General features: G+C 37.4%; 1 protein-coding gene across 2 annotated transcripts; it reads right to left on the bottom strand.

The window, feature by feature from the left end:
* Positions 1 to 5,370: 5,370 nt before the first annotated feature.
* LOC145015166 (uncharacterized) lies at positions 5,371 to 12,576 on the bottom strand. 2 transcript variants are annotated; one of them, XM_078973614.1, is made up of 4 exons: positions 11,151 to 12,576; positions 8,991 to 10,133; positions 5,722 to 8,843; positions 5,371 to 5,628 (listed from the first exon to the last, which is right to left on the bottom strand). In XM_078973614.1, exons 1-3 carry the CDS (start codon positions 12,256 to 12,258, stop codon positions 5,743 to 5,745), a joined length of 5,352 nt encoding a protein of 1,783 aa, XP_078829740.1. In that variant the 5' UTR covers positions 12,259 to 12,576; the 3' UTR covers positions 5,371 to 5,628; positions 5,722 to 5,742. The 2 variants fall into 2 exon arrangements, with proteins under 2 accessions (XP_078829740.1, XP_078829741.1); XM_078973615.1 differs by lacking the exon at positions 5,371 to 5,628 and having other exon boundaries at positions 6,561 to 6,701; positions 6,775 to 8,843.
* Between the last annotated feature and the right edge of the window lie 3,752 nt (positions 12,577 to 16,328).

The following is a 16,328-nucleotide window of genomic DNA, read 5'->3' as shown; positions in this document are numbered from 1 at the left end:
GGTCATCGCCGGTCATCTCGGTCCTTCGGTGGCCTGGGTCGATCGGAGAAGCTAGGTAGAATGGGGTGGCGACCGACAGTTAGGAGGTACAAGGGGGGAGGGGTGACGGCTGCTGTGTAAGGGAGGGTTTTTGGTTTAGGGTTTGACTTATAATGTGATTATATACCCGACTCCTTTTAAAAGTTTGCCATAGTGGCAACATCAGTCCCTCCATGCCTCTTTTCTTTTTAAAATAATTCCCAATAATTACCACAAAGCCTCTGTCTTCATAAATATTTATAAAATGAGTCTCAAACTCACACTTTTAACCCCCGACTTCTAAAATGGTGATGATTAGCTCTTCGAGACCATCCTTTTATACATAATTATTTATTTTAGGGCTATGAGTCCTTCATTTCTTTCTTTATTTATTTAATAAATAAACAGGTGTTACACTCTGCTCATATATTTCACCTTATCTCATTGGACCAAACTTTTTTTTTTTGGAAATTAAAACCTGCTGACTGAGGATTTAAGAGATTGGGTTTACGTGTGCTCCTGTTTTCCACTGCTTACATACGTGTCCACCTTCTGTTTTCCAAAGCGATACGTGTCCGATGCTTTATCTCTACCTTTTCCATAGTGTTCATTCATATTTTTTCTAGAATCCCACCACCCCACCGCCACCGAAATAAGATTTCCAGTCTGTCGACTCCCCCTTTGACATCATTCTTCTATAATCCCTAATTGAAGATTTCAGCAGACCACCGTTGCCGCACCAGGAAACGTTTTCGCCACTATCGCGATTGACATCTTCTTCGTCCCCCTGTTGGAGACCAACGGGATACCCTCTACCAATCATTATCTTACACTAATACTTTTCTTCCACTGAACAACACCAATGTTGTTAATCATCTCCACACCTTCGATCTCTCCACCGCTTCTACCACTTACTGACCCAATCTGAAAATTATCTTCCGCCAGGATCTTGAGGTCTTATGCTTGCCTTCCTTTTTTCGCCTCTCTGTTAGGTTACATTTCCATTTGATTGTAACTATCGCAGCAAGCATCAGTGGTTGTTGACCAAAAAACGTACCATTGGGCTCGATTGGACCGACCAGGATGGGGTTTCAGCGACTTTGGGTCGATGGAAGAAGAAAAGGAGTGGAAGCATCGGCAGGAGGAGTTGTTGCTCCGATTGTAGCAGGTCAGTAGAGGAGGGGGGGTCTTCTTCAGCAACCTTCCCCATTCTTCTTCTTTTCTCTCTCTTTTTTTGTTATTTTTGATAGAAATCGATGGGGTTTTTGGGTTGCTTTTTGATAGGGAATGAAAGAAACACAAACGTTCACCTCTGCCTCTCATTTCATTTATTGGACGTGTTTGTCGATTTCTTTCTACTTAATCCTTCAGGTTGGTTTTTTTGGGCTTTAGTATGCCTTCCATGTGTTCGATGAAAGTTCTATTTGAACTTTAACTCATACAACTGCTTATCTTGATTCATTGTAACAATTCCTTTTTTTTTACATTTGGTTGTTTTACTTGCCAACGCTACCCTACAAGCATCTCATCCTACATATTGCTTCAACATGTCCACCAGTTTCTCTTTTTGGTGCCATTATTCTTCAGGTAAGTCCTTCATTTAGAATATGTAGGTTAATCTTCGTTATTTTCTTTTGTATTTTAATTTTAAATTCATATGTGGGTTTGATTTCAAGGATGAAAAGCTGCTACAACTAATTGAGTATATGAAACTATTAGTAAATGCTATTAATGTTATTTTTGTTTTTCTTTTTTCCCGAATTGAGATGTTTCTGCTGTGATTTGATCGGGGCACGAACAATTCTATCCTGTATATTAGAGTTACAATCATTGTCAGGAGTAATTGATATGTAGCTGTCAAGGTACCTGTCGACTACTCTACCCAGGTAAATTTTTTCCTCTATTTCTATGACTCCATATTGTAAGTCTGTTTCTATGACTCCATATTGTAAATCTGTTTCAAATGCCCCATTCGAGATTCCAGTTTGAAATAAGTATAAAAAAATTAAAACAATACCCGAATATGCGAGACTTAAAGAAACAAAATTACAAACATGCTTAAAAGGTTAGTTGCTATAGACTTGTGGGGAAAGGTACCTAGGCCATTTTGCATGTTGAAATAAGTTAAGAGAGAGAATGGTCAACTGATTTTGATTTTCATGGATGAAAGTTTCTTATTTGAATGTATTATATTCAACTCTAACTAAATTTTTTTTTCTGATATTGATAGCAGTGGAACCATAAATTATGGTGAGTTTCTTGCTGCAACTCTTCACCTTAACAACCTGGAGAGAGGGGAGAATTTGCTTTCTGCTTTTGCATTCTTTAATAATGATGGAAGTGGATACAATGATCCAAGAAATCGATCAAGATAATGTAATAACTTAACTATTTACTAAACTATCATATTATTATTTCTAATATTAGTTATTATAGTTATATTAAATCATAAATTATTATTGCTTGTTGCAGGATTGACAAATTGATTTGGGGGAATTTGCTCCGACTATGAGGAATACAATCACATAAGATTGCATAACTAGGGTATATGGCCACCCTATAAAGTTTATGGTCAAAGAGGTATGATCATAGCAGTTCACGGTCCAAGTGGTTCACGGTTTCATGGGTTCGCGGTCCCATGTGTTTACGGTCTCAGGAGATACACTAGACTGTAAACTCCTTTTGTTCATGGAAAAGTGATGATTTCAAGGCCAAACACAGGAATCCTAACTAGATATAAGTATAAGAGGATGATACTTACGATTTGAAGACAATTAAGGGTGTTTTCGGCCCAAAACACTAAGGTGTTCTTGAGGATCTTGAAGATCTAGACTCAAAAAATGAAATCCATGGATGAATCAAGAGTGAAACATGGATTTAGGAAGGATCTAACAACCAAAGAAGGAATCACTTACTTGTTCTTGAAGATTTGGAGGTAAAAGTTTATGATCCTTTGGAGAGAATCTGATTTCTAGGCTTGAAATGGTGAAAAGTGATTGAAAATGGCTAAGTGTCATATATATAGGGATGGGTTTACGGTCACCATGACCGTAAACTCATTGGTCTTGACCGTAAACTCCCCTTTTAAGGAGAATTACGGTTGCAGGCAGTTAAGAACTTAAGCTGCTATTTCCAATCTCTTATTCCTTTGATGTACTAGGGTTAGAACACTCAAAACAGGTTCCAAACAGTGATAACTGGAAGCAAAATGAGTCTAACACTGATAGGTTTAATTGATTAAACAAGCTTGGAAATTTCAGGTTGTCACAGATTAGGGTTTGGGACTTGGAGGTTGGAAATGAGGTCATAAGGTGGGAATTAAGTTGCTTAAATAGGGTGCAAAACCCCGAAATTAGGGTTTCATTCTGGTAGGCCTACTCGCCGAGTTGAGGGCTCTCAACTAGTCGAGTAGATGGCTAAAACCCACGTCTAGTCTCGCTTCTACTCGATGAGTCTGGGGCTCCCAACTCGTCGAGTAGCTCTACGAAAATAAACAAATTACGATTAAATGCGTACCAGGAATGAGACGTTACAGTGTTTTATGAATCTTTAAATTAAAAACGAAATTTATGGTCTTGAAAATTTGATGTTACAGTTTGTGTCGGGTTTCATGTTGAATTTGTGTCGGATTTCGTGTCGAGCTTGTGTTGGGTTTCGTGTCGTGTCAATTTTTGTCACCTCTAATTGTCGTCAACTGTGACATTAACATATGAATATAAGAGAATGGAAAATCAACTAAGTAGTCTTTAGGGGTGTTTGGTAGGGTTGTGCATGGGTCGGTTTGGATCGGTTTTAGACCCAAACCTAACCCAACCCGCAAATTATTGGTTTTTATTTTTCAGAACCCAATAGGGTCGGTTTCTGTTCGGTTCGGTTTCTCGGTTTCTGTAGTCGGTTTTGGCAATTTTTCGGTTTTTTAGGTTCAACCCATTACTCATGGGTTTTGGGTTTCAACCCATTTCCCAGAAATGAAGCAAGAAGTTAAATGCTTAAAAACCACCAAATTGAAGTTAAATACTTTAAAAGCATGAGTCTTAAAACCAAATAGTTTATTACAGGTAGTGTTTCGGATTACTTTTTGACCTCAAAAGTTCTTTTTTATTTTAGCTTTTGAGAGGGCAAAAACCAAAAGTTGTTTTTAAAAATATTTGCTTTAGCATTTCTTTACTTTTGAGTGGTTAAAAGTCACAAAAAAGACATCCTTTCTTGACTTTTGAGAAACCACTATTTTCTTCTTGGCAAAAAATTAGTTTCAAAAGGATTTTTCTAATTGCAAAACATCTATTTGAATTTTTTGATTTTTTGAAAAAGTCAAAAATAAAGTCATTTAAAAAGCAATCCCAAACATCCTCTTTATTTTCCATTACACATTCTAAAACATTAATTGCATTTTCCATTCTCTTACTTGAACAATGCAAACAAGGGACGTCACATGTTCCATACAAAAGACATACAAACAAACCTCAATATCATACATACAAAAAGACATACTTATTAGAAGCAATAAAGCAATACATAAACCCTTTCTTAAAAACATTGCATCCACCAAGAAGACAATCAACTACTAAACATCTAAAATTCACTAACTTTGTCTTTATTTGGTCCAACTCTAATTTCATAGGGTATTGATAAATAAACCCAGGGATAAAACATTTGGTCCAAGTCCAATTTCATAAGGTATTGATAAATAAACTCATTGATGGGACATTTATATGAGGGTTACATCATTAAGGGTTCAAATAAGATCCCTCATTTTCTAGTGTCTAATTTTTTAAATATGATTACATTCTCATCATAAATGTTAGGTTATAAAATCATTTATAATTTTTTTATAATTAGTCTAGTCTGAGAAAAAACCATAAAACATAGTCACATTTTAAAGCATAAATACTCTATCCATATTAAACTTCCAAATACAATGGTTTGCTGCCAATTTTTTTAAAATGCAGATGATCATATGGCAATAAATTTATACATATATGTATATTTTGTCAATAATTTAAGAATGGTGCTCTCTATTTTAAAATTCCCTGTTCAATCTTGTCCTATAAAATGTACTTCCTCTTAGAGTTTCCACCATATCGCCTTCAAGTTCTTTATGAAAGCATATGCATTCTAACGCACCATAAATTCATTAATAATTCGTTCAACAATTTTTTTAAACTATTGGGTCCGCAATCTATAGGTTCACTTCCAGTACACGCATGTGATCCATTTACATTGTATGTCACACATTGTTTTAAAAAGACTACAAACCAAACTATAATAAAGTAACAAATAATCTACAAATTCTTCAAAAAAAATCATATAATACGAAACAAAGTTTGCACAACTTATAAAAAAGCTATCACATTTTCTAACAATTGGGTAAACATATAAGATATAACAATAGTTTCATTACTACAAAAACATATACAAAAGTATTTTTCCAAGTGTACTATAAATTTAAACTTTTCCCTTTCCTTTTCCCTTGTGACTAGGCCAGTAGGAAGAAAATGATTTCATTCTAGCAAGTATAGGCATATGCAACTTACACCTTTTAATATACACTTCGTTTATAAAATTCACAAGGGCGTGAGTCCACTTGCACTGTTCCCGCTTCCTTAATACCTAACACATTAAATCAGGATTCAGATGATAAAGAATGATACACTTTATGAGATCAATTGATTTTAATTAAGATATCAAGATAGGAAACTTCACCTGTGGTAAAAAAAAAAAACGCTAATCACTTAAATGAGGGAGAATGTTGACAGCATCAGCTAGTTCATCCATAATGTCACCATTTGTTCCAAGCGGGATGAAAACTCTAGCCAGATAATCAGGCCGACCACCGGTCCAGTCCGGTTGGCACCATTTCAATGCATCCCACCATTCATTCTCTCCTTTAATTTCCTTGATATTATTATCAAATGCTTTCATGTAGGATAGTTTCTCAAGGTTTGGGCAATCATAAACGACCAGACTTTCTAATCTTGGGGCAATACTTATACTACCAGAGATGCTCAACAATTCTGGGAGGTGGATAAGTGATATCTTCTTTAAGCTTGGGAGACAAGGAGTTGATGTAGACTGGGGAGATTCCAAACTTACTAGGGTTTTTATTGTGCTGCAGTCTTCAACGATAAGGCACTCCAAGCAAGTGAGACTTTCAAGCAACCCCTGCGTAAAAATGGTCCTCAGCTCAGGGCATGAATGCATCGCCAAGGTTTTTAGATTGGACAGACACCGACTATGAATTGGACCATTCCAGATGCAAAGGAGACTCTTCATGTAATGAATTGAGAGATGTTGTAATGATCCAAGAACTGGTCTTACGAAAAAATCTTCTAAATGGCGTCCATTGACAATCTGCAGCATCTCATTGCATTCCGACAACAGGCAGAATTTCAGCTTCTCCATCTCCGCCAGTCCTAAGGCAGACAGGGACTGGAGAGTCCAGTGGCGGTCCAAGAAAAGAGCAGCAACATCTGTAAGCGCCATGGAAATAGCTTCTAGGTCCCCCTCGCCATTTGTATATGTGAAGCACTTGGGCTGTTTTACAAAGGTCCTATGAAGGTCAAGTGGGACACGGGATATCATGCGTTGTTGAATGTGACCAACAATGAAACCAAAATTCGACAAATGTTGGTAAATTGGGACCTTTCGCCAGCTCTTTGTCTCCATAAATATGCTCAGAAGTTCTGCGGTTGGGAAATACAATGTCAGAGATTTCAATTTCCGAAATTTAGGCAAAATGTTGATGATAAGTTTGACCTCATCTTCCCACCGTTCACCATACAGATCCACACAAATGCTTAGTTCCCCTAGCCGTAGGAGCTTTGATAAAACTGCTGCAAGAATTATTTGCATACTTTGGTTGCTTTGTTTGTACAAAGAAAACTTCAAGCATTCCAACTTGGTTAGCAACCCAAATTGCTCTGGTAAGCATACAAGTTGTGTTCCTTCTGAATCAAATACCTTGAGATTCTTAAGGGCTCCAATTTCAGGTGGTAGTTCCATCAAAAGATCACAGTCTCTTATGAATAATTTCCCAAGAGCTGTCAACTTAGAAATGGAAGATGGCAAACATTTTATGCTCGTGCTGGACAAATCTAGAACTTGGAGGCTCGGCATGTTATCGAAGAATGTGACAGGAATATCAGTCAGATCTTGATTGAAGTGCAAGAACAAATTCACAAGAAGGGGGCAGTTGGGGTTATTTGGAAGCTCGGATATTATGTTATTACTTAAATGGATTTCCCAGGCGTCCGACTCTTCAATGTTTGACATTTTGTTTGGTTCTGAACCATCTTGTTTAGGATAATGTCCATATCCACGAGGTAGAGACTCTACAAAATAAGAAACTAAAATAACTCGAATCTCATTTCTCATTCTAACACAATTTCCCCCTACTTGCTCTATAAGGAAAGACCGTATAACATCTTCAAAGACAGATTCTGCTTCTTGTTCGCCTTTTACCAGGCCATCTTTAGTCCAACTGTTAATCAAAGAAGACTTTTTTATTTTGGATCCTATGTAGTGTGATGCGAATTGTACGATGCACCTCTGAGACAAGGATTCCATGCGAGACCAAATGAATCTTAATACCCTCACCATGACATCATTTGTGACACCCATCTGTGATGATGAAGATGAAGAAGGCTTCTCTAGTGAGGATGATGATGAAGAAGGGTTCTCGAGTGAGGATAATTCGTGTAATGCAAGTACCCATACACCAACATCAACCACGCCTCTCAAAGCCCTTGCAAGTAAAATGATGGCAAGTAAATGGCCATTGCACTTTTCGATTAATTGTGCTGCCATTTGTTGAATTTCAGAGTACTTGCCCACTGTTTCTAGGTCAACATTTGTAGAGAATAATATCCAGGGTAGAAGATGATCCTCAACTCTGATCTCTATATCCACCGGGCAATAAGCATTTTTTGATCCACTTGTAATCACTATCTGCACTGTTCCAAACCATTTGGAAAGATTGAACTCAGGGTCATGCAAATCGATATAAGTGTCACTGCAATCTACGAATAACAAGCAGTTTGGGAACTTATTGAGAACGTTTATTTTACTACCAGTTTCCAAACTTCTTTTCCTCCACAGATGTATCTCTTCTTCTATGTCATTCATAAGCTCTTCGATGCTATCATGTTTTACATGTACACACAACACCATATCAAAGGCTCTTCTTAACTCTGGCAAATCCTTTAATATTTCAGCTATTTCAAGAGCACCACTTCCTGCAGTTCCAAGCTTCTTGACTTTCAAATCTTTTATACAACTTATAGCTTGTTGAGTGGCTGAAGAAATTGCACTCGCATGGACTTCTGGTATACCTGACCAAAAACTTGCTAAAGGAACTTGCAAGCCTTCTGGTAAATAGGCCACCATATCAAAAGCAGCATCATCTAAATCTTCTTCGATGTCTTGAAGAAGTTTTTGAATCTCCAACAGGTAGCCTTCATCCCTTGAAGAGTCTTGTAACTTTCTAATATACTTATTAAATGAGGAAAACTTGTCTAAAAGAGACCCAAAGTTGACCTCCGCTTCTTTTTTCATAGGGTAAAACCAGATGAGGTGTAAAAAGTCAGTCATCGTCATCAATCTACCAGCTCGTTGTATATACTCTAACTGCATCAATTCATACAACGACTTCATGGTTTCTTCTCCAGATGACAACTCTTGAACAATGACTTCATCGTCTGGCTCACTAGCTTGATCAGAATCCTCACCAGAGAACCGGATACTTCTCATTGGAGTCATTTCATATGGTTTCCATATAACATTAAAATCCTTTTCCGGCTCTCTGACCTCTCTAAAGTAGCTTTCCCCTGAAAAGCAAAATAGCGTCTTTTAACAAAGGAAGGTGTAACAAACTAAATTTACTAAGAAATGCATGTATACACTCAAATTGATGCACCAACAGTAAATTATAAATTCAAAAACAAGCAGACAATACAGAAGAAGTATGGCTTTACCAGAGTTCACTCCGGATGAAAAAAAATACTTCTGCAACCTCCAATCAGATGTAGTTATTATAACCATTTTGTGAATTGAATTATGATCAGTTCTCTCATGTAATGCCATTATAGACTCAAGACCAAAAAGAACCTCAGCCATTGTAATACGTGGCTCTTGACGATCACGCAAACAGCATTCCACTATTCTTACATAATCATTTAAGCATTTAAGTGAAATGTGTCCCTTCAAATCTGGATCAATGATCTGCTCTAGTTTCCCTAGTCTCAAACAGTCTTGAGCCCATCTCACCAATTCTACTTGTTCCTGATCAAGACTTAAATCGATTGCACGCCTCCTGCATAGCACTTCCAGTAGAACCACTCCAAAGGAATACACATCAGACTTCTTACTAAGTCTGCCAGTTACCATATATTCTGGATCAAAATACCCAAGTGTGCCTACAACGGCAGTACTAACATGGGTAGAGTAGTTATCAATAGGGATTATTAAAGACAATCCAAAGTCTGCGATTTTTGCTACCCACTGGTTATCTAACAAAATATCTGAGCTCTTCACATTGTTGTATATGACCTCTTGCCCACTACTCCCATTGTGGAGGTATACTAATGCACGTGCAACCTCAAGACATATTTTGAGCCTTTGTGACCAAGATAAAGGAGTGCTCCGCTTGTTTAGATGGTCTCCAAGGCTTCCATTGGACATATATTCGTAAACAAGGATCATCTCTTTGGCATCGGTACAATATCCAATCAAACACACTATGTTAGGGTGTCGCAACAAAGGAAGTAAATAAACTTCAGTCTCAAACTCTTGGACACCTTGGGATGAGGTGGACTTCCACCTCTTAACAGCCACAGTAGTTGTTGTTGTTGTTCCATTCTTGATTGTGCCTTTGTACACACTGCCGAATCCACCTTTCCCTATCACCAAGCTTTCGTTGAAGTCTTGTGTGGCGGATCGAATCTGAGAAATTGTAAATCTCCGGCAAGTTTCTCCCTTTGGAAACAATAATCCGGTCTCCTTACTAGATGCAGACAGAGGTGGCGAATTGGTCTGTTTGGATATGTGACCATGATCTCCCTTATGCAAAAGGGATTTGGCAGACAAAAGCCTTGTCACCTTGCTAAAGTAGCTTCCCCCTGAAATGAAAAGCAATATTAGCATCTTTTTGCAAACAAAAATATACTCATTAAAGATAAATACATACATACATACATACATACATATGTTTATATATACACACATAGAGGCATTAGTTAGTGAGGTAAGTCAGATGATATATACTGCTTAAACAAGCCCCTATCTAAAGTTCCCATGTTACTGTTATTCTTTATTTTTCTTCTTTTTACGATAAAATGATCAAATTCTAATAGTCATCTCTTGTATGTATATTTAGTCTTCACACTTGTATAGGATTGATTACATTAGTTTATCTCTATCTCTATATTATAGTTATCACTTTAGGTGTATATATAAATATATGTTTAGTCTTCATTTGTATTGGGAAACCTAAATTCAACCCAATATAAATTACATTTTCTCTCCTTTATAAGAGGGAAATAATTCTAAAACCATTAGTTTATCTCTATCTCTTGTATTCATTTATCTCATCAGGTCAACTTCAAATTGTGTATTTTGATTTCTGATAGAACAATGCAACAGTTTTTATTATCTACACCTCCTCGGCTCGATCAAAACAACCCTGCTCAATGAACAAAATCTCCAAAGAGAATTAAGCATACACAGTTCTGACAAAATCGAACCCTCTATGCATAATTCAACCAAAGCAGTGTCTCATTCGAAGAACCAAGATGTAATTCAGAAGTAGGGTTATATAATAGACTAAATGCAGTAGCATATAGTGGTTTAAGGTTGGGAGAGAGAGTGCATACGAAGAGCTAAGGAGTGTGGCCACAATACTATGAAACAACCTCATACTTATAATTATGATCACTTCTCTCTTGTAATGCCAATATAGACTATATGCTACATCATGTAACTAAATACTTATAATTTTGACTTGTTTTTCATCTTCTGTACATTTCATAGTAACATACTAGATTTACCAAATAAAAACATACATATATTTGCACAAATAGATGGTGGATTATAAATTTATTCACAACCAGAAAAATATAATTGAGTTTTGGCTTTACCAGAGTTTCTTTGTCCATGGGAGAATTGCTTATCCAACCTCCAATCAGATGTGGTTATACCCATTTGGGGAATAGAATTATGATCACTTCTCTCTTGTAATGCCAATATAGACTCAAGACCAGAAACAACCTCATCCATTGTAACACGTTGATTTTGACTTTCACGCAAACACTCTTCCACTATTTTCACATAATCATTCAAGCACGTATGTAAAATGTGCCCCTTCAACTTTGGATCTATGATCTGCTTTAGTTTCCCTCTTCTCACACAGTCTTGAGCCCATCTCACCAGTCCTTGCTGTTCCTTTTTAAGACTTGTATCAACTACACGCCTCCTGCATAGCACTTCCAATAAAACCACTCCAAAGGAATACACATCAGACTTCTTGCTTAGTCTGCCTGTTGCCATATATTCTGGATCAATATCCCCAAGTGTGCCTGAAAAGGCAGAAACAGCAGTACTAACATGGGTAGAGCAGTCATCGAAAGAGATTATTTTAGACAATCCAAAGTCTGTGATTTTGGCTCCCCACTGGTTATCTAACAAAATATCTGAGCTTGTCAGATTGCCGTGTATGACCTCTTGCCCACTACCACTGTGGAGGTATTGTAATGCACGTGCAACATCAATACATATCTGAAGCCTTTGCGACCAAGATAATTGAGTATTGTGCTTGTGTAGGTGCTCTTCAAGGCTTCCATTGGACATATATTCGTAAACAAGGATCATCTCTTTGTCATCGGTACAATATCCAATCAAACACACTATGTTAGGGTGTCGCAACATAGAAACTAATTGAACTTCAGCCTGAAACTCTTGGGAGCCTTGATTAAAAACGTGGTTCCACTGCTTAACAGCCACAATACTGGTTGTTGTTCCATTCTTGATTGTGCCTTTGTACAACTTCCCGAATCCACCTGACCCTATGAGCAAGCTTTCTTTGAAATTTTGGGTGGCGGATCGAATCTCATCAATTGTAAATTGACGGCAAAGTCGTCCCTTTGGGGACGATGATCCGGTCTCCTTACTCGATGCAGGTGGAGGTGGCAAATTGGACGGTTTGGATGACCATTCGGAACTGTAAGGGGAATCATCGCCTCTCCACATTTGTGTTCTTCGCTCTTAGCAATTAAGGCGCACCAATGACTTCAAAAAGTATTCTAGATCAGAAAACCCACCTGCTCAAGCAAAACTCCCTGTATCAAATCTTGTTGCAGTTTCAATAGCCGGAGCTGCTGAACTGCCTCCGGAATTCCCTTGGCCCAACGGAGTCGGTGTGCTTGTATCAACCGTATTATACTTCTCTCCCTACCATCACTTTTCTGCAAAAAAATTCCTCCTTCAATTATTCTGTGTTTCTTGAGACTTATCTTCAGGGCGAGAGTGGCGTTGACCAACGGCGCACAAATACTCCACCTACTTGTACCGTCCAGGCATGCAATATAGTTTTTAACCGTGCTAATTTATACCTTTTTTTATACCAATATGGGTGGAATATCACGAACTAATTAAATTTGGGAAAATGATTGTATAATGTAGTAGACTATTATTGTTATATATAATTTGTTTTTTTTTTTTAATTATGGTTTATCAATAAATTTGTATTTGTTGTTTAATAAATACTATTTTGATCACCAAATTATCGGTGGTTATGTATTCAAAAAAATATCATTAAATTCATATTTGTTATTAAATAAACACGGTTTATCATTAAACCAATTTTTATACATATTTAGTCACATTTTCGGTCCTTTTCTCTTAGACTCTGACCAACATACTTCGAAGAATAAGGAAAACACAAATTTATATTTAGTAACTTCATCTTTTTCGGTCATCATCAATTTTCTAAAATGTTCAAAATATACTATTGTTACCAGCTATTGTAGATTTAATCGATCAAGATGAATTTGTCGGCCAAACATAACTTTTCTAGTGAATATTATGAATTTTCCGGTCAAGATTTGCGTGTGTGTGTTTTAAAAACCATTTCACTTTCTAAATCTAACACATCAAAACCCATCAAATTTAAAAAAATCTACAAAGAATATGAACAACTTAGAAAATTGTGTAAATTTCATAACATGCAAAAAGATTATCAGACATTTGTTCGATTTTGAAATATCTCAACAACTCAAAAAACTGGGAAAATGTGTTTGTGTTCGTGGGCTAAAGAACTCAAAAACTAAACAACTCAGAATGTGCTCATGTTCAAAAAAAAAATATGACAACACAAAAAAAAAAGTTAAAAATTTGAGCACAATGGATTTTCAGATATGTGTACATGTTCTTGGTGTAACATTCAAAAATTCAAAGAAATTTAAAATTTTCAAAATCAACCATTAATCAACATTGTTTACAAAAAGAGTCAATGTTTTAAAAGCATTATTTCAAATCAGAGTTTTCCCAAGACCCAGTGACATAAATCAAGAAGTTGTGTACGATCACGCCTTTGCTTTCCCACGATCATCATGATAAACTAAAAATTGTAAGCCAAAGCTTAGTGAGTTTCCCCAAAGTACCTGTAACGCCCCAATTTTCAGGTATTAATTTTATGGCTTTTATTTTCTTAATTTCAATGTCTACTCGACGAGTTGGATGCTCTAACTCGTCTAGTAGAAGCGGGTTGGGCCACGTGTTTTAGTGACCTACTCGCCGAGTCCAAGATAGGACTCGACGAGTAGGAGCTGGAGGATGAAACCCTAATTTTCAGGGTTTTGCACCCTATTTAAAGGATCATTAGCCTCTTTTAGCCCCTTACAGTCCCTTGAGAGTCCAGCAAACCCTAATATGTGTTTGTGCTCCATTGTTGTGTGTTTTAAGCTTTGGAAGGTGGATCTTAGTGAGATCAACTTGAAGATCAAGTAGCTAGCAGCAAGGAACTTTGGTGGATCTGAAATCTACCTCAGTTAGCATCATTTGAAGGTATCAAGTCGTTACCTTGACCTCATTTCCTTCTAGATCTCATTTGGTTAAAGATTATGGCTTTTCTAGCATATTAGGAAGATATTCTTGGGTATGAGCCAAAATCTGAAGTTGCAACTTCAGATCTAAACTATCTTTGGTCTCGAAGTCCATAAAGCTTCCAACTTTAGCAAGTATGAATCTCTCCTTAGGTGTAAAACACCATTTCAAGCTTGGATTTGAGATTATGGGTCTCTAGAGCCTTGCATGCACGTAAATTTTGCAGCTTTACGTGATAAACATGCCTTAGGAAACTGGATTTGTAATATGGAACCTTAAAATGGCTTAAAAAGCACCTGTATAGATAAAGGGTTTAAGGGACTCGGCGAGTTGTATGGTCAACTCGGCAAGTCCGATGAAGATTGTCGTGCAAGGACTTCTGTATGGACTCGGCAAGTCAACTAGGGTTTTTCCGATATTGGACACGCATGAACTCAGCGAGTTGTAAGGAAACTTGATGAGTCAGTGGGGGGATTTCACGACTACTCGATTTCTGGAAGGACTCGACGAGTCGGTGACTGCACTCGACGAGTCGGGTCAACATGGATTGTTGACCTTGACCGTTGACTTTGACTTTAACCAAGGGTTGACTACTTGACTTCTGGGGAATTTTGGGAATTTATGAACATGATTCTATGGTGAATATAGGTGGTAGGGTTTGTGGCGGTGATCTGAGAGTTTGAGCTTATCACTTCGAGTCGACAGTTGAGTGGTGAGTTGTCCTCACTATATTAATAGGGTCTTAGGCACCAATGTCGAACCTTATCGGATTTGCATCTGGGTTTATTGCATGATATGTTGTTGATTACATCCTAGTAGTTAGGATGGTTGTTATGTTAGAGATCGGTTAGATCAGTATCTTGGTTATAGGATGGTTGTTATGTTAGTGATCGGTTAGATCGGTATCCTAGGTATAAGATGGTTGCCATGATTAGTGATCTGTTCGATCTGTATGCTTAATTGCTTATATGTATGTGCACATGTTTTTTGGTTTGGGGGAAAGGGTTGAGGCAGGTCCTGTTGTGTGCAGTAGGCCAAGACATCCTGGGCGGACCGGGTAGACTGCACGCCCGGGTCAGGCAAATCCAGTCAGGATGAAGGCCCATCAAGCGGTCCGGATAGGCTGAAAACCCCGAAGAGGGCGGTCCAGACGTGCCGATGACTCGAAGAGCGGTGCAGATAGAATGAGGACCGAGATTCAGTACAGTCAGACTGTTGGCTCATTATGCATGTTGTATTTGTTATATGATATGGTTATATTTGTATGGCGTTGGTATTTTGGGGAAACACACTAAGCTTCGGGCTTACACTTGTGGATTTTGTTTCACGTACTTTGGATGATCGTAGGAAGGCGAAGGCATGATCGTACCGCTCCTCCTGTTGTTATGATTTTGATGATTTGATACTGGGATACTCGGATATTTATTATTTTGAAAACAAACTTTGTAATGTGAAATGGTTTAAAATGTTTTGAAAAAGTTTAAAATTCGGCATGATTTTTATGGGTGTGACAGTACCAATACACATATACAAATAACAACACACATAGCTAAAAGGCTGGATTACCCTTAAGTCCACAGTATGATTTTGGCTTTCCCTTCAGGCCGATAGCTCATATATGGCTTGCTCCCGAACCCACAACATAAGTCTGGCTTTCCCTTTAGGCACACAGCTTATGTCTGGCTTGCTCCCGGGTTTATTGGCTACCGCATAAAGCAATACTACCTCAACCTAACCATACTATGTCGACATATTCGTAACAAATAAACATATAACAGCCAAGGTTGTAAAAATCGCTTGACGTTACCTAGTCGGTGGACTGGGGTTAAGGGATTAATCGGTTAGGCGGAGATTAATCGGAGACCATTAATTGTTAATTTGTTGAATTTTAAAAAATTAAATATGACTAATATCATATAAAAGTTTATAAATATCACTAATATCATAACAAAATAGGTTAATATGATTAATAAAAGACTAATCATACCTTAAATAGTTTCTATTGAGATATAATTTCTTCAAAGTGTTAAATTTTCATCAAGTTTTATTGCTTCACTCATTGTGTATGAAGGGATTAATCGCTAGACGCCCTCTAATCGGTCGAGTAGCGCCTAGGGATTAATCGGGACCTAGTCGGGATTTTTACAACACTGATAACAGCAGACAGATAAACAAGCAGATCTTAACATATCACTACTATAACATCCTAAAAATCA

Source organism: Lactuca saligna, chromosome 9 (genome assembly GCF_052625555.1).
Source record: "Lactuca saligna cultivar CGN05327 chromosome 9, ASM5262555v1, whole genome shotgun sequence".
Taxonomy (NCBI): Eukaryota; Viridiplantae; Streptophyta; class Magnoliopsida; order Asterales; family Asteraceae; genus Lactuca; species Lactuca saligna.
Note: the sequence above shows the minus strand (reverse complement) of the source record. Positions and strands in the feature narration are given on the sequence as shown.

What these genes read in the sequence shown, in the direction of transcription:
- LOC145015166 (XM_078973614.1), bottom strand. Translation starts at nt 12,258, where the DNA reads ATGTGGAGAGGCGATGATTCCCCTTACAGTTCCGAATGGTCATCCAAA. An exon ending in CCATGGACAAAGAAACTCTG is followed by an intron (nt 10,134 to 11,150) that starts GTAAAGCCAAAA and finishes TTTTCATTTCAG; the next exon opens with GGGGAAGCTACTTTAGCAAG. An exon ending in TTCATCCGGAGTGAACTCTG is followed by an intron (nt 8,844 to 8,990) that starts GTAAAGCCATAC and finishes TTTGCTTTTCAG; the next exon opens with GGGAAAGCTACTTTAGAGAG.